Source organism: Sinohyriopsis cumingii, chromosome 19 (genome assembly GCF_028554795.1).
Source record: "Sinohyriopsis cumingii isolate HCF-2022 chromosome 19, ASM2855479v2, whole genome shotgun sequence".
Taxonomy (NCBI): Eukaryota; Metazoa; Mollusca; class Bivalvia; order Unionida; family Unionidae; genus Sinohyriopsis; species Sinohyriopsis cumingii.
Genome location: NC_142979.1, coordinates 29,415,093 through 29,440,937, shown reverse-complemented (window position 1 = coordinate 29,440,937; position 25,845 = coordinate 29,415,093). Strand labels below are relative to the sequence as shown.

Here is a 25,845-nt window from a genome sequence, read left to right as displayed (position 1 = left end):
TCTAAAAGAAATATTTTGTTTGAACAAGAACTAGGAGAGGCCCGGGTATTTCTTTAAACATGTCATTCGCAATAAATGTTTACCGGTAGTCATACATATACAAGTTCTGCGTGGGTTCGAGTCTCGGCTTCAGCCAATGTGAGTATGTGAGAAAAGCTTGACATTAGCTTCTCGTGGGTCGGTGGTTCTTTCCGGGGTTTTCCCGGGTTCTTCCTCCACCATTAATACTGGCCGCCATGTATAGCCTATCGTGTGCTGAAAAATGGCGTTAAACCCTACAACAACAACAACAACAACATATACAAGTCAAGAAAAATTGTCTCTATAATAAAGTCAGTGGCCCAAAGATATAAAACTCCAGTCAATTTCATCTTCAAATTCTGCCAAATAATGATTTCTGATTTTCTGAAAACCAGTCATGTCAATGTATTTAAATTATGGAGTTGTTGATCATTTGTTTTGTCTATACTATTTACTTTAATATGTGTAAATTTACTGATGTAAATTGTAGATTTCAACATCAAAATTCACTATTTTTAATGCTTATTTGGAAGAGTTTATCTTCATCAAGTTTATTGCACAAAATTGTATCTTTGTATTTATAAATACTTACATTTTTATTTGTACAACAATCCACGTCTTTATAGAAATGCCTATGAGCCTTTTAATTTATTAGTTATTGTGTTCAAATACTAATTAAAGATGAATCGGTGCATTAGTTTAAACAGTTTATAAGTTTGCACGATTTTTAAAAAAAATTCTTTATTTCTTAACTAATTACAAAAGGGTTTGTTATTTTCCCCCTGCATTTTCAAGTCATATATCATTAACAAATACAAGTTTTTGGATGGGTTTATTATACTGCTTTCAAATATCCTTATTTAAGGATATTTATATTTGTGCATGTTGTGTTTATCTCTACATAAATTCGTTAAGGTGTTTCTTCATTTTCTGTTTCTTAAATCCCTATGAGGAGGCAAATGAATCGTGTATTTTTTAAAACAAATTTGTAAGGATAACCAAACAAATTCAGAAAACCATGTGAACTGGGGCTGTATGAGATGATGTAAAAGCTTGGCAATCGGAAAATAAATGTAAAAAGAAATAATTAAATTGTGACATAATTATTTACCTTATCTTGGAGTCTTATGCACTAATATGACACAGCCTTGTTAAAGCATGCATCAGTATAAGGTTACTTCACTTACAATACAGGTCACTACTATTGCAAATAAGTCACATACTACATGCACTGTAATTACAACTGTTAACCATATTATAGGAATTTGCAATATGGGCAAAACTTATTCTTAAATGGGTTTCCAGCATCTTGTCAATATTGTTAAGAAACTTAAAACAATAATTTCATTTGAAGGGTGCCTTCTTTTCTCCAGTTCTCTTTCATAACCTTAAACATACACAACCTTGAAATTGCAATCCTTTCTCTCACTGCCAAAAATAAAATGCTTGACCTCCATTGTCAATCAGTTTATTGATATCAGGATCGTTTTATCATAATTAGTAATCATCAGTATTAATAAACATGATAATTATCATTTGCATATTTATCGTTATTATATTAACTGAGATTCAACAGCAATATACTTATCATTATATTACCATTAACAAATCAAACACCTGAACTAAATATGATACTAGAATAGAAAAAAGAATCACTTTAGTCATTTCCAAATTGTCAGTCTTAATCTTGTCTTGGACATACTCACAGAAATTGTTCAATTTATCCAGAAAGTCTATTGGTAGTTTCTGTGCCATAGTAGTATGTTGTCTTATATTAAGGCCCGTTCTTTACATTAACCTAAAACACCATGACGTACTTCCACTGAAACTTTCAATTCCTAATTCAGTTGCGATTTCCTCTGCCTTGAGTCAGAGTTCAACAGATTTCACTCCATGAAAGATGGCATTTTGTTCAAGACATATTCTTCTAATTTATCCTCAATATTAATCCATCTTGCTTGGCAGCCATGATTTGCTTTCTTTGTATTTTTTTGTAGCACATAATGCAACCTTAGCTTTACACCAATCCCAGACACATCTTTCACTTAGATCATATTTCCTGTGAGCAGAAATATTCTGACCCTTCTCTTTTGCAAACTTTACAACTTCCAGCTTAAATGCCACTGTGTAACACTTGCATGATTTGACGGGAGGCATTGTGAGGTAAGTTGTATCATTTGTACGGGTATATTTATATGAATGATTAGGACTGAAAAGATTGACAAAATATACCTAATTCATTAAAATGTGCCAGTACAATAGCAATGAAAACAATGCCCACAGCTAAATTCATTATTTGCATCCAGAGAAGTGAGTGGGCATCATTTCCTGTGGTTCTTAATCCGCTTGATATTAAAAATGGGTAGTGCAACTGATGCAGATTAATGATAGAGAACAATGGGGTACCGGCAATACGGTAACTAGCATCGGTAGCCAAGGCCAATATCAGCGTTTAAACAATTGCAGCAACTGGCTTTGATTGTTGTTGGAAACCAAAGACCAATTTATCAATTACTGGTATAATCAAAGAGAGACACCGAAACGACAGCTGGTTAAGAATGAATATAGGTGATGTGTTGACATTACAATTTGCTTTAAACTTAAAAGCAAAACTAAAAATGAATCATTGATGATCTACGAGTAGTTCATCTATATATCTGATTTTAGTTTAGTTTAAACCATATTTATTTGAGAAACATTGTCAAATACAATTATAAACATATGATTTAGGGGTTCAGTAGAAAGCATAATCTATGGTATTTTATAAATAATCAGAGAACGCTCCAGTCAATATGGATTACATCCATTCTTAGGATCAATTATATCAATGAAAAAGCTATACCAGTAATTGCTCACATGTGTCCAACAGTATACTGGAAAATCAAATAACAATGGGCCAGTTGCTAAAACATGATCAGGAAGAATGAGGTATGGTTAAAAAGGATGAATAAAACAAAAACATTTCTTATCTTTTTTAGGAACAAAAATATGCTCTGAATTAGTACAGTACACTATAGAGTACAGAGCATAAGTGTGCTATGCGGCCCGGTGATTTTTTTAACTAGTAATTGTTTTCTTTTATTTCATGTTGGAGAACTAAGAAAATACATGCAGAATGCAAACTAATGACAAAATTACATATTAGTTTATAACAAATTATTGATATAGTAATTGAACAAGAATTGGTACATCTATGTGACCTGTTTTCAATTATGCCAGTTATAGCGAAATTTTTATAGCATACCAGGTACCGTAATCCATATATAAGTCGATGCAACTGATATGACATAATCCATATATAAGTCGATTTGAAGAATAAGACAAAGACCTCACTTTCAAGTCAAAAGTATCAACTTATAGGCTGGAAAATACAGTACTGGTATTGACTGTGGAATCCCTTCTATTCTACTGGTATTGACTGCAGCATTCCCCTCTAATATACTAGTATTGACTGATGCATCCCCTCTAATATACTAGTATTGACTGTAGCATTCCTTCTAATATACTGGTATTTGACTGTAGCATTCCCCCTCTAATCTACTGGTATTGACTGCAGCATTCCCCTTTAATATACTTGCATTGACTGTAGCATTCCCCTCTAATATACTGCTCTTGACTGTAGCTATCCCTCTAATATACTGGTATTGACTGTAGCATTTATTCTAATATAATGGTACTGACTGTAGCATTCCCCTCTAATCTACTGGTATTGAATGCAACATTCACCGTTAATTTACTGGTATTGACTGTAGCATCCCTTCTAATCTACTGGCACTTACTTCATGATTCCCCTCTACTATACTGGTACTGACTGTAGCATTCCTTCTAACATACTGGTCTTGACTGTAGCAACCCCTCTAATATACTGGTCTTGACTGTAGCAACCACTCTATTCTACTGGTACTGACTGTAGCATTCCCTCTAATATACTGGTATTGACTGTAGCATTCCTTCTAACATACTGGTACTGACTGTAGCAACCCCTCTAATATACTGGTCTTGACTGTAGCAACCCCTCTAATATACTGGTCTTGACTGTAGCAACCACTCTATTCTACTGGTACTGACTGTAGCATTCCTTCTAACATACTGGTATTGACTTTTACATTCCCCTCTAATATACTGGTATTGACTGTACCATTCCTTCTAATATACTGGTATTGACTGTAGCATTCCCCTCTAATATACTGGTATTGACTGTAGCATTCCCCTCTAATATATTAGTACTGACTGTAGCATTCCCCTCTAATCTACTGGTATTTGACTGTAGCATTTCTTCTAATAAGCTGGTGATGACCATGTTGATTGCATCATTCTCTTCTAATATGCTCTTATTGACTCTTGCATTAATATATGCTGGGGTAAAACAGCTTTCTTAATGTTTGCATGTAAGTGCATCTGTACAGTGTCAAAGTGCATTTGTACAGTGTCAATGTGCATTTGAATAGTGTCAAAGTGCATTTGTACAGTGTCAAAGTGCATTTGTACAGTGTCAAAGTGCATGTTCATCATGGTCTAAATCAAAATCTTGCTTAAAGAAAATACAATGCATCATGATTCACAAGCACAACTTGCATGCATTACAGGGGCAACTTGCATACTTTACAGGGACAACTAGCATACATTACTGGGACAACTTGCATACATTACTGGGACAACTTGCATACATTACAGGAATAACTTACATACATTATAGGAATAACTTGCAAAAATTACAGGGACAACCTGCATACATTACAGAGTCAACTTGCATACATTACAGGGGCAACTTGCATACTTTACAGGGACAACTTGCATACATTACAGGAATAACCTGCATACATTATAGGAATAACTTGCATAAATTACAGGGACAACCTGCATACATTACAGCTCACTTAAGTCAGAACTGTTTTATGAAGTATGCAGTTCATCCCAATATGGTACAGTTCAACAGCAACAGTCCATATGTACAGATTCCTCTTTTAGTTTTTGACAGACATGTCATTTAGACAGAACTGTGATCAGTTGTTGTCTTCAAGATTTCTCATCTCCATGAAATGTACTAGTCAACATGTGATTATTAATTTCATACCCAAAAAGTACAGCCGATGCTAGCTCCATATGAATCAACAGAATAAAGTTACTGTAATTTAAGGGAACCATATCTAACAAGGAAATATAAATATTCTTGAACGGGAGCTTTTTTTCATATGACTAAAAAAGCTAATTCATCCGTTTATATTTAAATTTCGTAACTATCCCTGTGTCTGAATATCTTAGTAATGAAAGAATAACTAAAAATTCAATGAAAAATGTAGTTCAGCACCAAGAATTTTTTTAAGTACAATGAAGATGAGACATATTTCATTGAAAATATCCACATATAACATTGACTAGTCATCGGAGAACATCATCTGTATTAGGTCATCCTCCATTAATTGTTCTTCAACAAGCTTCTGGGGCTGTAAAAGAAAATAAAACATTTTTTTTAAAACATTGAATGAAAAATTTAATTCCTTGCATGCTGATTATATGAATTTTCATATACAGTGGAACCTCGCTATAACGCGCCCCACCATAACGCGAATTCGGATATAACGCGGTCGTAGCATGGCTCCCGAAATTTCGTATATTCATTCACACATGGAGAAAAAAAATTTGGAGGAAAGTAAAAAAAACAAAACAAGAAATTAACTTCATTTTGGGCATGAGATTAGTTGTGACTTTTAAAATAATATGATCGTGGCATGGTTCCTGAAATTTGAAATTCATTTACATGTATTTTTATCGGACCGTGAAAATATTTGTTTAACGTACGAGAAATAGTGTGTAAAACGTTTATTATGATTTGGTGGAAGAATTTGCGTATGACTTTTAATAATAAACGATCGGAACTTAACAATTTATCCAGGTTCTTTAAGTGATTTTGGAGAAGTGATCGTGTATGAATTCTAAAATAATACGATATATATAACGTACGAGAAATAGTGTGTACAACGCTTGGCTTCTGAAATTTATCAATTTGAACAGGTTGTGGTGAAGCTCCGTATTCTACTCTAGAAGAGAAAACTGGTTTCATTAGGTTTTTGAATTGTTAAGCCAAAGTAAACATTATCAGAAGTGTTACTTATTACGGATCCATGAGTAAAGCCAGTAAATCGTCTTTGTGATTGTCTTCCATGAATTCTATATACAGTCGTTGCTCAAACAATAGCCGACATGGGCTTCTTATTTAACTGCAATCACAGCCAAGCAGCAGACAAAGCTGTGGTTGATACAAGAGTCGCACAATTTAATAAACATCAAAGGACGAAAGCCGCCAACATGTATGCTGTGCTTGGCGGTGTGATCAAACAACAAACAGTTGAAAGTAAATAATATCCACTTTATTAGCTGTAAATTAAAAGGGTATGAAATTGTACATCCATTCAGCTTAATTTTGTTTTATATAAAAAGTGATTCGTAACCATTGCAGGCCTTCATTACTTAGTTATCGAGCTTTATCTGTGTACGTTGTTTGCTTATATAAAAAAATATTTTACTGTTATGGAAAAGCAAGTTCAAAAATGCAAGTCGTTTTCTGCTAAAGAGAAACTGTATGCCCTAGATCAACTAAAGAAGGGCAAACAACAAACTCAGCTTGCCAGAGATCTAGGAATCAGCGAGTCCACTTTGCGAGGGTGGAAAACAGATGAAGGAAAGCTCCGTAGTCTACCCAACATTCTTGAAGAGGAAACTGGTTTACAGCGTAAAAGGGTTAAGTTAGCTAATGACAATGTTCAGCTTTGTACCAATGGTTTGTACAAGCTCGCTCAGAAGGTGTTCCAATTTCTGGCCCAATTCTGAAAGCCCAAGCAGAGAAATTTGATCGCCGTATCAATGGAGATGATTCCAAATTTAAGGCGAGTAATGGCTGGCTAGACAGATTCAAGAAAAGGCACGCTATCAGCCAAGTTCTTGTGTCTGGGGAAATCCGCTCCGCTGACAAAGAGGCTGCCAATTCCTACCCGATTGGGCTTAAAAAGTTGCTGGAGGACGGTTGCTACACAGCCGACCAAGTTTACAACTGTGATGAGACTGGTTTATGTTATAAAATGTTACCCGATCGCACTCTTGCAACCAAGACTGACAGTCACAAACGAGAAGGTTTCAAGAAGAGGAAGGACAGAGTGACTCTCTTATTTTGTGTTAACAAGTCTGGCAGCCACAAAGTCAGACCTCTGATGATTGGAAAATCGAAAGCTCCCAGATGTTTTCATCATGTAAATATGAAGGCACTTCCATTTCAGTACAATAACAGCAAGAATGCTTGGATGAATAACTCCATATTTGACGACTGGTTTCACAAAACATTCGTTCCAGATGTTCGGGCTCATTTACGAAAACTCAAGCTGGAGGAAAAAGCTCTCCTCCTGCTGGATAATTGCCCTGCCCACCCCCCAGCGGAAAATCTTGTCAGCAGTGATGGCAAGATCAAAGTTTCGTACCTCCCGAAAAACACTACGTCAGAAATCCAGCCACTTGACCAAGGCATAATTTCCGTATTTAAACAAAATTATCGCCGTGAAATGATAAAGGGAATGGTAGCAGATAATAACGCATCCGTCGACACATCATTGGCATTACTCAACTTAAAAGAAGTATGTCACCTTGGAGGTAAAGCCTGGGATGCTATCACTGCACGCTGCATTGAACGATGCTGGATAAAGGGTCTTGGGCCAGCTTTTACGCCCTCGACACAAAATGATAGTGACGATGAGCTTGAATTTACAGGATTCACTGAAGACGACGTATGTTTAGCAGAAGAAGCACTCAAAAAATACGAGCACAGTCATCATGATATCCTTAACTGGTATTCAGTAGATGACATCTGCCCTATATATGAACACATATCAGATGATGAAATTGTTACAAATGTCAGCAGGAAGAATGAAGCTGCACAATCAGAACCTGAAACCAGTGACGATAATGATAACGATGACGATGGCACCCCAACTCCCCCACCAAAAGTGTCTGAAGCAGTAGTACATTTAGAAGCAAGTTTAAGGTGGCTGGAAACACAAGATGTTGACAGCGTCAAAGTCCTTCAATTAAGAAACATTCTTGACTTTGCTAGAACCCAACAGTTCGCGGCAAAGAAGCAAACGTCATTGGATATATTTTTCAAGAAATGATGAAATTTAAATTTGGAACCACACTGACTTTGCACTTTGCGCAACGATTAATTTAGCAGTTTTCACATGTTTCTTTTGATGTTCACAAAATCTGAAATAAAAGTTATTTGCACGCTGAAATCATGCGTTGATTGTTAATTATTCTTGCAGTTGTCGCATATGATAAAATTTTAGCGGTATGAAATTTGTACAGACACCGTATGTAGACCCGGGAATAGCTGCATGCAATGACCGTACGATATCAGACGGCAAGTAAATGGTTTCAATATTTTGTTCATCCTATATTTTACACGACGAATTCAGACTATTACAAAATTATTGAATATTTTAAATCTGTACGATTTTCAATGAAATTAATCCAATTATGGATGAACTGCATGCCACGACGGCACGGTAGCATACGGTGTTGATACACTTTTCATGATATAGCGATAGTCTGGTATTATCGGTCAATCTGTAATATCGTTCAAACAAATAAAAATTAGTAAATGTTTTTAATGCACAGTAATAACCTATAAATATATTAGCCATCGATTATTTTGAATATATCTTAATTAATGCATTCCAGTTAATATTCATCTGATGATAAGCCGACTTTTGATCATTGTACATGTATACACGTATATGTTCTCGGAAAAAAAGTTAAATATTGTAAAACCCCGCATTAACGCGACCCCGCTTTTAACGCGATCCTATTTTATGGACCCCGATCATTGCGTTATAGCGGGGTTCCACTGTACAATGAACATGCATAATGGGAAACAGGATATAAATGCATATGGATGGAATACCTTAAAATGAAAGTACTCCTCACTATAATGCCTTAATGACACCAAATGATGTGTGGTAAAACAAAAGACTACTGTAGAATTCAGATTATATACTTTGAACAGGTTCACATAATGGATTCTTCATTACAAACGAGGTTCTCACACCTTTTCTAGGTTTCCTAGAAGGAATTTATTTTTTCATGATTTACACAGTTCACTTATTCAAAGGAATCACCAACATTCGAACATCGAAATAAAAATAACTATTGAAATTAATAAAAATAATGCTTTATTTGTAGAAGGTTACTCAATTAGTACAGAACTATTCTCCCTGAGACTCTCCCTACTTGCTTAAAGAAGCTTTGAATCTAGGCCTATATTGATATTTCCATGTTTTGAATGAAACTGTTGCCTATATGACAACATGAATTAACACACTAACCCCTGGAGGTTTTTGTCCTTTTTGTCTGAAATTCGAGTAGGAAACACATTTTGAAAGCTATTTCTGAATAAATCCTAATAAATCATCTTCCAGGCGATTTTCCAATAACATAATGCCTAGTTGTGTTAGAAACATTGTTTTTCATGGCTATTTGCCTCACGCATGTGCAGATGGGTAAAAGTTGGAGTTCTTTTTTTCTGGCTTAATGGACCCATTATTTTCCTATCGAGACTCTTTATTCCAGATGTCCGTACTTTTTGCACAGGTTCATCTGTCTGTTTGCAGTTCATACTGGTCTGCCTTAGATCTGAGACCAAAATGTCTAAAATCCTAACACAAAATCATATTCCGACCACAGGCAAATTTTGGGTGGAAAAAAATCGTGTCCAAAAAATGAGGTTTTCCCTCTGTATTTTGTAGTGCAACTAGAACTTCCAGATTATTCGGTATCATTGTAGAGCTACATGTCTACCTTTCTATAATACCACCCACTTCAGTGTATCATACATGACCATGATGCTACAGAGCTTGGCAGTAGGCTACTACCTCCTGCCATGTAAACTCATCACCAGGGGTTAATGTGTTAACCTACCATTCTCTTCAGTTGTAATTCTAATTTTTACAAGAATCACTCAAAGCAACTTACACTCAACTAAGTGAAAAGAATTTCCTGGAATTTAAGATAAGACCATTTCTTCCTTTTATCTGTCAAGTGTTGAAACTGTTATGCATATTTAATTTATATTGTGTACTTGACCTTTGTCCATGATTGAAGATAGAGTTTGGCCTACCTGACTTTGCCATTTTTATTAAAAGATGTTTATTTGAATTTAAGTTCATGGCATTACATTTCTTTAAACAAATTAGTGAAATACTTCCATCAGAAACCATTAGTTTTCCAGAACATTCTATTGTGTCATAGGTCAGTTGACAGTTTGTATATAACGCAGTTTTAGTAAACATTTATGCATTTTTGTTTTTAAGTTCAGTCTGTGGAATCATTTACTGTTGTGTTCAGATATATTTTGAAAGGAATCAATTTTTAAAATTATTCAGTGTAACTATATAGTTTTTTGACTTCTTGGACTAAAACACTACTTAGGGTTTATTGTGAATTTAGTCATAAGACATTCTTGATTCAAGACTATTGGTATATCTGGGTATTCAAGTTTACTGAAATTCATTCAAAACATTCTATACTTTTGTACTTGTGATAGAACATACAGGATTATTTGGGATATAATTCACAATACTGTGTCTTCAAATTTTCACTCTTGTCTTCAAGAGAAAAAATTGATTTTTTAATCTTACTAAACTTTTTGGTGCTTCTTCTTTCTGTTACTTAGTTTAAGACCATAGAGTCATAACACAACCATTTCTGATATTCTTCAGCAATAGCAATACTTTCAAGATGGCTGCTGTGGTACACATATTGGAGGTCAGCATGACAAAATTTCCATTTTGGACAAAGTGGTCACCATTATAAGTCTATCTGGTGAAAACTCATGTCATAATGATCATCACTTTGGAGATCAGAGATAACAATATTTTTAAGATGTGACATACCATTGAAGAGCAGCAATACCAAAATTTTCAAGATGGCTGCTGTAGCAGTGTCCTAGATGTCAGATCTGCACCATTTTCATTTATGACAAACTGGACATCATAAGAAGTCTTCTGGTGAAAACCCCACGTCAATATGATTTTCTGTTCAAGTTGTGATAACAAGATTTTTAAGATGGTTGCCATGTCGACCATATTGTATGTCAAGTTGGCTTCATTTTGATTTAGGACCAGCTAGACATCATAAAAAGTCATTTACCGTAGTAAAAACCCCATGCTGATGCAACCATCTACTCAGTAGTGATAAAGATTTTCAAGATGGCTACTGTGGTGGCCATACTGGACATTTCATCAGCACCATTTTTATTCAGCACCAACTAGACATCATAAGAAGTCTTTCAATGAAAAGATAATGTTGATATGGCCATCTATTCAGGAGGAGTATCAAATAGCAAGATTTATAAATTCACTGCAGTTATGTCCATATTGGGCACTGGATCGACACCATTTAGAACGAACAGTACATCATGAGAAGTCTTTTGGTGAAACCCCAATATTGATATCAGCATCTATTCTGGAGGAGTAGCGATAACAAGATTTCAATATTTCCACTGTGGCAACAATATTGGACATCCGATTGGCACTGTTTTCCTACAGGACCAACCAGACATCATAAGATGTCTTTTGGTGAAACCCCAATATTGACATCAGCATCTATTCTGGAGGAGTAGTGATAAGAAGATTTCAATATTTCCACTGTGGCAGCAATATTGGACATCAGATTGGATCTGTTTTCCTATAGGACCAACCAGGCATCATAAGATGTCTTTTGCTGATAATCCATGTTGAGATCATCATTCAATATGGAGAAGTAGCAATGGAAAAGATTTTCATAATGGCTGCCATGGTGACCATATTGGTCATCAAACTGGCACAATTGTCATTCAGAACCAAGAAGACATCATGTCTTTTTTAAATGCTCATGTTGATAGAAGAATCCATTCTGGAGGAGAACCGATAACAATAATTTAAATAGTGGTGACCATATCAGATATCAGAGTAACACAGTTTTCATTTCAGACCAGCCAGACCATGGGATGAATGTGTGTTTAAAGTTTGGAGGCAATTTTAACAGCCCAAATTAATTTCATTTTGAGTGTTTCTATAACTTTGTGAATTGATGAAGTCCATAAACAATGGCTCCTCTCTTCCTTCTCGAAAAAAGTTTTTGATTTTTAGTAGTTATATTTGTCATTTCAAGTCCACTATTGACCATACTGCAAAAGCTAAAGAATCAAACCTGATTTCTTTAAAAGTGAATGTTATTCACTAGCTAGGTCAAGTAGGCATTAATCCCAAATCCTGACAATGGGAAATAAGGCTAAAAGTAATTAAATAAATCAATCTTAATGCTGCAGTTTAAATGTACATTTCTGCACCATGGATTTCACTTTGAGTATTTTGACAGTAGAGTCCAGTCTCTGGAGTATTTTGACAATAATGTTCAGTCTATTGAGTATTTGGGCAATAAAGTCTAGTCTCTCGAGTATTTGGACAACAGTGTCCAGTCTCTTGAGTATTTTAGACAACAGAGTCCAGTGTCTTGAGTATTTGGGCAATAAAGTCCAGTCTCTTGAGTATTTGGAAAACAGTGTCCAGACTCTTGAGTATTGTGGACAATAGAGTCCAGTCTCTTGCTTATTTTGAACAACCAAGTCCAGTCTCTTAAGCATTTTGGACAAGAAAGTCCAGTCTCTTGAGTATTTTGGACAATAGAGTCCAGTCTATTGAGTATTTGGGCAATAAAGTCCAGTCTCACGAGTATTTGGACAACAATGTCCAGTCACTTTAGTACTTAAGACAATAGAGTCCAATGTCTTAAGTATTTTTGGGCAATAAAGTCCAGTCTCTTGAGTATTTGGACAACAGTATCCAGTTTCTTGATTATTTTGGACAACAGAATCCAATCTCTTGATTATTTTGAACAACAGAGTCCAGTCTCTTGAGCATTTTGGACAAGAGAGTCCAGTCTCTTGAGTATTTTTTGGACAAGAGAGTCCAGTCTCTTGAGTATTTTTTTGGATAACAGAATCCAGTCTCTTGAGTATTTTGGACAATAGAGTCCAGTCTCTTGAGTATTTGGACAATAGTGTACAATGGAGACTGCTCATGTGATGGTTTAATCACTGATAATAAGGTGAGAAACGTCTATTTAGGACACTTTTATAAGAATTTTCCTTACTTTTTCTTATGTAAATTTTAATTATAATGATTGACCTGTTTATTCTTTTTATGTTTGATGAAGTTTGAACTGAAAATGCTGTGCAAACATGGGTATAATCTGCAAATCACACAGCATTATTTCAATTCACATTTCAATGAATGTAAATAAAATAATGGTCAATCCTTATATGGCTCTAAAATTACAGAGGTGAAAGGAATGTGTAATGGAAACTAAAAATATTGAGCCATGACTTTGACCCTGAAGATGTGAACCATATGAAGGCACATGACATAAGTTGTCTGAATAAGCAAAGTTTCATCTATTAATCTCAAATGGCTCTAAAATTACAAACCATTTTAAAGTAATGGATAATTAAAATACTGAGCTATGACCTCAGTGTTAAAGATGGAAAACATATTGTTTCACAAGACATGCATACTAGTGATGATGTAAGAGTTTACAAGGTTTTGTCCATTAATCTCAAATGACTCTGAAATTACAGAGCAGAAAGGAAAGTGTGATAGAAAAATTCCAATAATAAGCTGTGACTTTGACCTCAAAGATAGGCCCCAGTAGTATGTTGTTGTTGTTGTGGGGTTTAATGCCATTTTTCAGCACATGAAAGGCTATGCATGGCGGCCAGTATTAATGGTGGAGGAAGAACTCGGGAAAACACCGGAAAGAACCACCAACCCACTAGAAGCTACTGGCAAGCTTTCTCACATACCCACTGGCTGAATCCTAGACTCGAATCCACGCAGACAGAGGTGAGATGGCAGTGATCCATAATGGAGAGCTCTTTAGACCACTTGGCCACCCTCCCCAGTGGTATGTGATACATGCTCTAATGATGATGTATAAGTATACGAAGTTTCATTACATAATCATGATTGCCCTTAAATTTATTGATTAAAAATGAAACTGATGGACCAATGGACAGATGGACCAATTGACAGACGGACCAATGGACAGATTGACCTATGGACAGATGGAAAAACACAAAAAGATGGATACTATGCTCCTGCCTTTTTGAAAAGGCAGACGACAATAAGTGATTACAAGGATCTAATTAATACAAAGTCCAGTACACATAACTCAATCTCTAGCAATCTAGATTGTTAGCCAGCAAACAATCTGCCAGCAAATTATGCAATGACAGAATCCATGATGTGGCAGATGAACTTGACCTGTAAGCAAAATATAAGGTAGAAGTGAAAACATGCTACCAACCTTTCCAACACACATGAGAGTTGGTACAGCTTTCACCTTCAGAGAAAGATCTGTCCGGAATGGGTTCTTTTGGTCCTTCCAACTGCAATATAAATAATAGTCATATCATGAAAAACTTGACTAAATATAACGGACTTTCCAGGATTTAAGCAAACAATAGATACATCCCTACACCAAGAGACCTATGTGGGTCTGATACAACTCACCTGTCTTAGATAACAGTTTACCATTTCACTACGCATGTGTACACTATTTCATAACATTTATATTATGATGATTTGAACTGTTTCATTATAGTTGATAACAATTCATTCAAAGACAGATGCATAATTTTGACTAGTATCCATTGATGTCACTCATAATCAAACTCATCTAGGATCTTGATGATATAAAATTAAATGCAAAACCAATTTCCTAAGCAAAATGTTTCTTCAGCAATTCTTACCTGATCATAATATGTAAAGAGAAAATCCATTTCCTCATAAATTCAGCCCTAAAGTGAAAAATATTAACATCCTTTTTGCTTCTTTTATCAATAAAAGTGCTAACATATCCTCTGCTTTATTAAATGGAAGTCTGATGAAAGTGGCCTCAACCTGGATGAAGGGCTCTGTGCCAAATCCAATCATTCATCTGTTACTGTTGGAACAGAAATGCACTCTCCCAGGGATATGATAGATGGGAGAGGTTGGGAGGAAGTGCCTTTATTATTCTTATTATTATTACTGGGTAAGTATTATCAAAGAAAGATACTCAAAAAATGTGTTTCTTCTTCAAATACATTACTTGATTATAATACCTTAGGAGAATTAAAAGGAAAAACTGTCCCAGGATCTGGTTTCCTATCAATGTGAAGTAGCTTTGATTTGCATGTCAGATATGGGCAATAGTTAAGACCAATCAATAACGAGATACATTCTTAAGGAAAACATTTTCTCTTTTTGCAGAATCAGTGTTATTAGAGTAATGATAGTCTGTTGTGTTGCTGATATAGATCCAAAGGGACAAACTGAGCCTTGCAGTGAAAGATCTCTCAGACACAGAAGTAAGAAAAAATGTCAAATCAGACCTCCATCCCATGACTTGAATAATGTCAGTTATGGAATAGGTTACTCAGCTATTATGCTAGTTGTGACTACTCTAACCACATCAGCCACATGAAAGTCTGGCATTAATTCCTTTTAGACTGAGCTGATAACTTACTGGATCAAGAATGAAAAAAAATGTGGAAATATTATTCCTTCCTTTTTAAAAACAAGCAAAATCTCCCTCTTCTGATCAGCACAGCATGTTTCAAGTTCCAGTTCAATGACTCCGTAGATAATATTTGAACATAGGTCCAAAGATTGCAGCATTTTCAAAATGAGTGACTCGTTTCTCATGAGCAGCGGCCTAGCTGTTCTGAGCCAAGAATCTAAGGGTCATCATGAGGAAAACCAAACCCTCTAGACAGGACTGCAGACAATTTCGGACAACCAGTAAGGAATGAATTCCTCTGATTAAGCCTGCTTACACTAGGGTGACTTGGAAGTATGTCTTATGCAGGGGTGAAAGGGTAACTCATTCAACCATATAAAGTTCCACAGCAAGATCAAGTTCAAACAGAGAGGCATGACCTTCATTCCAGACAGATGAAAATCTGCAACTTGTTCACAGAGGTCTTTGTTATGGCCTACAACCAACTTTCCATTATGGCAAAATAATGTCGGAAATCATGGAATGGTAACCATTGATTGTAGTCAGGGCTAATGTCTTTTTCTTGAATAACCAATGGAAGAATTTAGCTATTTGTGGTACAGTATGAAGGCTTTTCAAGGAAATATATTTCTCTGTTCACACCACTGGGAATGGACTCTCCATTCCCTCAAGGTGTTCAGACTGATGGGCCTTTTAGCAAGACTGGAATAAAATGACTAAGATCTGTGGTGTGCCATATGGTGGTCTTTGAGCAGCGGATATTAGCAGAAACAGCTCAGAACCTGAAACTAATTGTTAAGCAGCCTTATTCAGTTCATAATCCATGCACAAGACTGACTCCCATAAATGTCGGTCAGCGGACATATTGCCTGTCACAATGATGATCTATGCTATGCTCAGCGTGGTGAAAGATTGCCAAGAAGAGCATTGAACCAATAGCTACTTTTCATTCCATGTGTATGAAGACAGCTTTTACAAGCACTGGCTTGGAGGGCCCAGGGTGCTGAGCATCTTAATGCACATGCCTTTACAGATAGCAGCATCTCACCTATGTCAGTGTGGGTTTGAGTCATGGGTTGGGCCAAAGTTGTTATGTGAGAAAGTTTGCTGTGGTAGCTTCCTCAGACTCTGATGTTGTTGAAAATTTGGCCATTTAATGTTCAAGAACTGCTCATGAAATGTTCATGTGCATTTTATGAATGGTTTATGAAAAGTGTTCTAGAACAATTCATGGATAATTCAAGAATTGTGCACGACATTTTCATAGGGGTGTGGGCAGGTGGTTCTTCCTGAGGTTTTCTTGGGTTTTTACTAAGGTTTTCCTGGGTTCTTCCTTCTCCATATATACTGGCTGCTATGTATCATATGCTGAAATGTGGCATTAAACCCACAACAACAACAACAACATTCCCTGGCTTACAACATCTCTACCAATGGCTGGGGCTTCAATGTTGAAAGCAGACAATGAAGGTAGATAGCAATCAACATTTTTAGAAGAAATGCCTGTTTATGCTTGGGTTACCTTTCAAAGCAGTGTATAATGTCAGCAATTTGACCAGTCTGGCAAGTGTTTCAAAGAAGGCTGGTCTTTTTTCATTAAAATGGGATTGGATGCATCATTTCTATTGATGGCCGCATGATGACATTTCTGGAAGATGGCACTCTGGAGCCAGTAGCAGGAAGACAATTTAACTGCAAACAAAATCTCACCTGGACATCACTGAAGCAAAATGAGAACAAGGTACCTGCACTGAGGTTGCAAAAGAGGTGGGAACAGTGAAGGAATATCCAGTGATAGTTGAAACTGTCTTCATATATCCAGTACTAGACATCAAAGGAGACTTGAGCACCATGTCAACAGCACTACGTGTCCTTGGCAAAGCCAGGGCCGGATTTGATGTGACTGGGTGTCAAATGCTGTCCATATTCCAGGACACAGAATGTTGGAAAGTTAATAACTGCTCTCAGAAGTGGTGACACCAGGAGTAAATCAATTGACGTCATGACTGCAGTGGACAAGGCATGTGGCCAGCTGAAGTCATATCCTGCAGTCCACCACAAGCTATCATGGGATTAATCAAACTGAATTCAATCAAAATGAATTGCCCACTGAACTTAGACACAAAGATGCTGTGATCTCATTCAAGAGTGCTCTTAAAACTCACCTATTTTGACTGCAAGAACAAACTTAAAAGCCTAATAATGTTTCCTACCTTAAATATTTTCAGCATGTTTCATGTTTTCTAATTTCATGGTGTTTGTTTTATTGTAATCATATTTAATATGTATTTTTATGTTACAGATGTTGTCTAATGTTGTAAAGCGCTTAGAGCTTCTAAAGATTAGGCGTTATACAAAGTCCTCATTATTATCGTTATTATTATTATTAATCACCATAACCAGTATCATGGTGTATGTGCAGAGTCCAGTTATAGTGCACATTGGCCACTGTACTGTACTGGTAATGACATGGTAGTCTTTTCAGTGCTGGAATGACTGGAAGAGATTGTGGCAAAGTGGGTAACTATCACACCAAAGCTGGGGGGGGGGTGGACAGTGGCACAGAATGCCAGGCCTTTTTCTTCATCAGTAACTTCTCAGCCACCAGTAACTGCAACATTAATAAGTTCACTAATGAAGTGGTGCTGACAAAAAGGCCCATATCATTCATCATTTGAACACTGTTTTCTGACTCTCTTGCCAGACTGGGACACACAACTGGCTGATATCATTCATCATTTGAACAATGTTTTCTGACTCTCTTGCCAGCCTGGGACACATAAATGGCTGATATCATTCATCATTTGAACAATGTTTTCTAACTCTCTTGCCAGCCTGGGACACATAAATGGCTGATAGCAGTCATCATTTAAACACTGTTTTCTGACTCTCTTGCCAGCCTGGGACACATAACTAGCTGATAGCATTCATCATTTGAACATTGTTTTCTGACTCTCTTGCCAGCCTGGGACACATAAATGGCTGATAGCATTCATCATTTAAACACTGTTTTCTGACTCTCTTGCCAGCCTGGGACACATAACTGGCTGAGAGCATTCATCATTTGAACACTGTTTTCTGACTCTCTTGCCAGACTGGGACACATAACCGGCTGATAGCATTCATCATTTGAACAATGTTTTCTGACTCTCTTGCCAGCCTGGGACACATAACTGGCTGATAGCATTCATCATTTGAACATTGTTTTCTGACTCTCTTGCCAGACTGGGACACATAAATGGCTGATAGCATTCATCATTTGAACATTGTTTTCTGACTCTCTTGCCAGCCTGGGACACATAAATGGCTGATAGCAGTCATCATTTAAACACTGTTTTCTGACTCTCTTGCCAGCCTGGGACACATAACTAGCTGATAGCATTCATCATTTGAACACTGTTTTCTGACTCTCTTGCCAGCCTGGGACACATAACTGGCTGAGAGCATTCATCATTTGAACACTGTTTTCTGACTCTCTTGCCAGACTGGGACACATAACTGGCTGATAGCATTCATCATTTGAACAATGTTTTCTGACTCTCTTGCCAGCCTGGGACACATAACTGGCTGATAGCATTCATCATTTGAACATTGTTTTCTGACTCTCTTGCCAGACTGGGACACATAACTGGCTGATAGCATTCATCATTTGAACATTGTTTTCTGACTCTCTTGCCAGACTGGGACACATAACTGGCTGATAGCATTCATCATTTGAACATTGTTTTCTGACTCTCTTGCCAGACTGGGACACATAACTGGCTGATAGCATTCATCATTTGAACATTGTTTTCTGACTCTCTTGCCAGCCTGGGACACATAAATGGCTGATAGCAGTCATCATTTAAACACTGTTTTCTGACTCTCTTGCCAGCCTGGGACACATAACTAGCTGATAGCATTCATCATTTGAACACTGTTTTCTGACTCTCTTGCCAGCCTGGGACACATAAATGGCTGATAGCATTCATCATTTAAACACTGTTTTCTGACTCTCTTGCCAGCCTGGGACACATAACTGGCTGAGAGCATTCATCATTTGAACACTGTTTTCTGACTCTCTTGCCAGACTGGGACACATAACTGGCTGATAGCATTCATCATTTGAACAATGTTTTCTGACTCTCTTGCCAGCCTGGGACACATAACTGGCTGATAGCATTCATCATTTAAACATTGTTTTCTGACTCTCTTGCCAGCCTTGGACACATAACTGGCTGAGAGCTTTCATCATTTGAACAATGTTTTCTGACTCTCTTGCCAGCCTGGGACACATAACTGGCTGAGAGCTTTCATCATTTGAACAATGTTTTCTGACTCTCTTGCCAGCCTGGGACACATAACTGGCTGATACCATTCATCATTTGAACACTGTTTTCTGACTCTCTTGCCAGCCTTGGACACATAACTGGCTGACAGCTTTCATCATTTGAACACTGTTTTCTGACTCTCTTGCCAGCCTGGGACACATAACTGGCTGATAGCATTCATCATTTAAACATTATTTTCTGACTCTCTTGCCAGCCTGGGACACATAAATGGCTGATAGCATTCATCATTTAAACATTGTTTCCTGACTCTCTTGCCAGCCTGGGACACATAACTGGCTGATAGCATTCGTACTTTAAACACTGTTTTCTGACTCTCTTGCCAGCCTGGGACACATAACTAGCTGATAGCATTCATCATTTGAACAATGTTTTCTGACTCTCTTGCCAGCCTGGGACACATAAACGGCTGATAGCATTCATCATTTAAACACTGTTTTCTGACTCTCTTGCCAGCCTGGGACACATAACTGGCTGAGAGCATTCATCATTTGAACACTGTTTTCTGACTCTCTTGCCAGCCTGGGACACATAACTGGCCGATAGCATTCATCATTTAAACATTGTTTTCTGACTCTCTTGCCAGCCTTGGACACATAACTGGCTGAGAGCTTTCATCATTTGAACACTGTTTTCTGACTCTCTTGCCAGCCTGGGACACATAACTGGCTGAGAGCTTTCATCATTTGAACAATGTTTTCTGACTCTCTTGCCAGCCTGGGAAACAACTGGCTGATAGCACTCATTTAAACATTGTTTCTGACTCTCTTGCCAGCCTGGGAAACAACTGGCTGATAGCACTCATTTAAACATTGTTTCTGACTCTCTTGCCAGCCTGGGACACATAACTGGCTGACAGCATTCTTGATTTGAAAAATGTTTTCTGACTTTCTTGCCAGCCTGGGACACATAACTGGCTGATAGCATTCTTCATTTGAACATTGTTTTCTGACTCTCTTGCCAGTCTGGGACACATAACTGGCTGATAGCATTCTTCATTTGAACAATGTTTTCTGACTTTCTTGCCAGCCTGGGACACATAAATGGCTGATAGCATTCATCATTTGAACACGCTGTTTTCTGACTCTCTTGCTAGCATTGAACACATAACTGGCTGAAATAATTTCCCATCTGACATCTGACTATACAGTACAGATTTCAGAGGTATGTTCTGATCAACACAATATACAGGTGATATAGGTGTGGTGATTATCTCTTGACAGATTAACCTTTTGCATGCCTCACATCAAACAATGCCTAATGCTATCTGATAGTGTAATTGAAGAGAAAAAAAACATTGGGATATATCAGTCGAGCATCACACTTTGCTTACAGTGAAGTGGATGCAGTGCTGGATTAAGGCCTTCCAGGGCCCTAAGCACTGAAAATATTATGGTCCCCCCCCCTTACAAAATGTGACACTCGAAATAAACAATATTAAAAGCTATAAAGATGGAAAAATACCAGTATTGCCAGCATTTCAAATCAAAATACTGGTACATGCAGACTGAAATGGCCATATAAATAATTCATCAATGTTATCATCAACAATTAGAGTTTTTTTGGTGCCCCTGTTGGAATGGTGCCTAAGCATGTCCTTACTGAGCCTAATGGGTAATCCAGCCCCAAATTGCTAATGTATGCAATAAATACCTGAGACAATTACTGAAATGAGTTAATTACCTGGAATAAAGCATCATTCATTTGAAATATGATGTGACAAGGTAAAGTACTGAGATGTGTTTACTACTGAGCATCTAAGACAAGAACTAAGATGGTGCCAGTTAGCTTACTGTATGAAGAAGGAGATGAGTGACTTGCTAACTATATATTTGCAATGAAAACAGAGTAAAATTAAGTAAGAAAATATATGGAGTATACATCCCTTATGATAAGAAATTCCCAAGATCACTCAAACAGGTAGAAGAAGGAACAAAATGGAAGGCATCTGGAAGGGCTCTTTAGTAAAAGTCACACATGTCATGTAGGCATTCAACACCAACTATTTCAGTAATAGGTGTCACTTTTTAGAATCTGATCTACATATATTTAGCTGGCTATTATTCACTTTATTTGGATCCTTATACATCCATATTCCTTTGGAAGGTCATTGTTTACATGCCCCAAAAAGTACATAGTGGAAGAAGCTATATTACAGTACGTGGACATTTCTGGAGATCAACCTAAAGCTGTGATCCAGAACAATCCGGACTGAATGTCATGAACTGTGATGTCACAATGAAAGCTATTCATGTTGATAAACAAATTTGTTCTACCCTATAATGTGACAATTAGACTTAAATTGCTCTTTGCTTGACCCAATTTAGAACCTGGCCACCACTGTAAAAGTCTATAGCAATCGATAATTTCCATCTGGAAGTTTCTTGATGATAGTTAAGGTGCAGACCATTCAATAATCAGGATTGAACAGACTTTTGTTAAACAAAATTAGTATTAAATTTCATAACAACAGTTTATATTTAATTTATGATGAGTATATGTGCATACGTGACCTGTATGACTTTTTCTATAATTGCAACAGCATGCAGACTGATACAATGGAAGCAGTAACTGAAGAATAATGAGATTGGGTGTCAGCCGTTCTATCCCAAGGGGAAACATGGGCTGTTCAAATATTTTTCCAACCTCTTGCTCAAGACAAGTAAATAAGAAAAAGTGACTTGTCCTAAGCAATTTCTTACTTGTCCAACTTTGAAACTACTCCAGGACACCATCTCTGAATTATAAATGGAAACATTAGTTCAGAAGGTTCCACACAAACAAAAATATCAGTGTAATGAAAGTTTAAATGATCAGCAACAACACAGTTTTGTCATCCATTATTTTCATTTTGATGCTAGTATTAGCCTACAGTCCAAGCTGAGTTACAAGAATCCCATGAGATGCAAGCAACTGTTGAAATGGACTACTGTTTTTATTTTCAAACAATAGTAATAAACTCGTTTCACATATGAATTATTTTTCATGCGTATGTCTTCAATTATTAAATTTTCAATCAATTTTCACTGTACAACTTGTGACCATGTACATATCCTTGTTTGTGACCTTCCAATTTGACATTTCTTCATGAATAGATAATCATTTGTAATTTGGTTATATGAAGAACATTCTATCTGGTATGAAACACATAATGCATCTGACATTGGATGCTTTAAATATCAACTTCGTAAATAGGACAGTTGTTAAAATAGGGGACTAAGATAATCTGAAAAAGACATGACATGTTCGAGTGGTCAAACCCACTACATGATCTTCCACATTTTGACTGGCTTTCCGAATCACACTTGGAAGCTACTGCTCTGGTGGCCTAGTGGTTAGAGCATCTGCCTCGGATGCGGGAGGTCACAGGATCGAACCCCGGCCGAGTCATACCAAAGACTTACAAAAATGGTACATTCAGCTGCCTTGCTTGACACTCAGCATTAAGAGGTTAGTGTTAGGACTGGTCGGCCTGGTGTCAGGATAATGTGACTGGGTGGGACATCATGCTACATGTCTGTGGCATGATGCCCCAGTGATAGACATCACTATAAACTGTCACACTGCAGACATTGTAGCGAATTGACTGAAAAATTGTTAAAGCTACATTAAAAATCTAAATTACACACACACACACACACACACACACAGACACTTACACACACACTTGGAAGCACATTTACATACGAAACAGACAATGGGTAACCAGTCCATGTAATCAATATTACTGCCGTAATCACAGTTATGATATCCGGCAATCCGTTTAAGTTGCACATGATGTACTGAATGTAATCCTTTGTAAGTTTCACTCTATCCATCGCAGGCCAAGGGATAAGCATTTGTATGAACAATGAGTGAATTTTTTTACCTCTAAATCTGCGTGTTTGATTGTTTATAAAAAATGCACTTGTCAAGAGATAAATTCTTACTCTAAAAGACCCTTGTCTAACTGAGACAATGTACCAGTCCCAAACAGTCCTGGAGGCTGCTCTCATCTGACTTGCCATCTCAGTAACAATGTTTAAGCATTTTTATTACTAAAACTATAAATGAAACATGGTTTATTTCTTTTTTCACTTGGAAAGGCTGGATTTGCGAGGTAATGGATGTTCTCCTGATGTATTATAACTGGGCAATGTATACAGGAAGTAATATTGGCTCTTGAGAGGTCATAAGGTCAGCCAATTGGAAGCAAGATTAGGTCATTAGTTTGCACAGATTTCACATATTTCACAACTGTCATATAGGGTCTCCAGAGTAACTTAGCTCAGTCAAACAGTATCACAGGATAGATAAAGTGAGATTTAGATTAGTGACAGACCAACAGATATGAAACAATATATTCATTTACAAATGTATATGTATACAGTAATGAATTCAGTCAAGCTATTTGGGGACTGCACATTTTAGAGACCCCACCCTCTCGAGAAACTGCCACCCTGGCAAAACAAATATATTCTATGATTTAGATTAAACAAATTCTTTGTGCAAATGGTCTACACATGCATAAGAATTTAGTTTTTCAAAGACATGTTAAATTTAAAATATAGTATTTTGAATTCTCTTTCACATGTTGCCTAGTTAACTATGAACATTTGCTTGTGAATATAACAAGAATTGTAATATACTGTTAACACAACAGATAATTTATTCTGTTCATTCAATTATATTGTGTTTTGTGATGAGACACAATGAAGCTCTGATACTCTCTTAAAATACATGAATGAATGAAACTGCAATGTTCACAAACATAAATATAACATCCAACAATGGATATGAAGCTGACATGTTTAAAAGACATGAATATATAAGAATATATTGTCCAACAATGGATATTAAGTTAAAATACCATGTCATTCATGTAACATGAAATTATGAAGATACACTATTCAGTAATGGATATGGATGCCACACTATTTCACATTATTAGGGTGTATACAAAAAATGATTCCATATATCACATTCATTTTCTGCACACTGATGGACCCACTCCAGGGAACCTGACTTCTGACACATGTGGGAACTAGAACTCTTAACTCTTTAAATATTTGTGTCAACACCAATGGTTCCACCAACATCAACAAAACTCAGCTTAAACTAAACTAATGTTGTTGGTGTGGGCTTAATGCCATTTTTTAGCACAAGATAAGCATGGCCACCAGTGTAACCGGTGCAGGAAAAACCCAGAAAACCCTGGTAAGAACCACTGACCTACAGAAAGCTACTGGCAATACTCATGTTGACTGAGCCCGAGACTCGTACCCACAAGGGCAGAGGTGAGACATAATTAATTGGTAAAATAAAACTACACTACTGAATGATATAATTGATGAGCCATAAAATCCAACATATTTTTGTCAGAACACCAATATACATGTTATGTAAGAAAACACATGAAAAGACCTGGTTAACTGTGAAAACTGTTCTATTAAGTATCTATCTAAAAAAATGAATAATCTTTTATTACATGAGTTTATTAATCTATCTCCAATCCAAAACTGAAAAATCAAATGAGATTAATAAAATCTACAGTGCCTCCCATTGTTTACTTTATATATACACATAATTCAATCCAACCTGTCAACACACAAATAAAAATAAGACTAGCATGAAAAAAGCTAAATTAAATCTCATAGCCTTGTGTTACATTAATTCTGTCTGGAATGGAAACTTAAAATGTGCAAAGCAGATTATCAAAAGAGAAGAATAATGCCAAATTATTCTCTCAAACACAGGTGACAGAAAGAGTACAATGATATCCAACTATTCCATCAAACACAAATGATAGAAAGAACAATGATGTCCAACTATTCTCTCAAACACAGGTGACAGAAAGAGAACAATGATATCCAACTATTCTATTAAGCACAAATGATAGAAAGTGAACAATGATGTCTAACTATTCCATCAAACA

At 36.6% G+C, this 25,845-nt stretch overlaps 1 protein-coding gene across 1 annotated transcript in view; it reads right to left on the bottom strand.

Annotated features, from left to right (window-relative positions):
• Window positions 1–2,978: 2,978 nt before the first annotated feature.
• The window catches only part of LOC149775351 (thioredoxin domain-containing protein 17-like), a 45,521-nt gene continuing 22,654 nt past the window's right edge, over window positions 2,979–25,845 (bottom strand). Inside the window, exons 3-4 of the mRNA XM_089943957.1 lie at window positions 14,407–14,488; window positions 2,979–5,465 (exon numbers count right to left, since the gene is read on the bottom strand). Of these exons, the coding sequence (XP_089800083.1) occupies window positions 5,397–5,465; window positions 14,407–14,488 (151 nt within the window). The 3' untranslated portion in view covers window positions 2,979–5,396. The remainder of the gene's footprint in view (window positions 5,466–14,406; window positions 14,489–25,845) is intronic.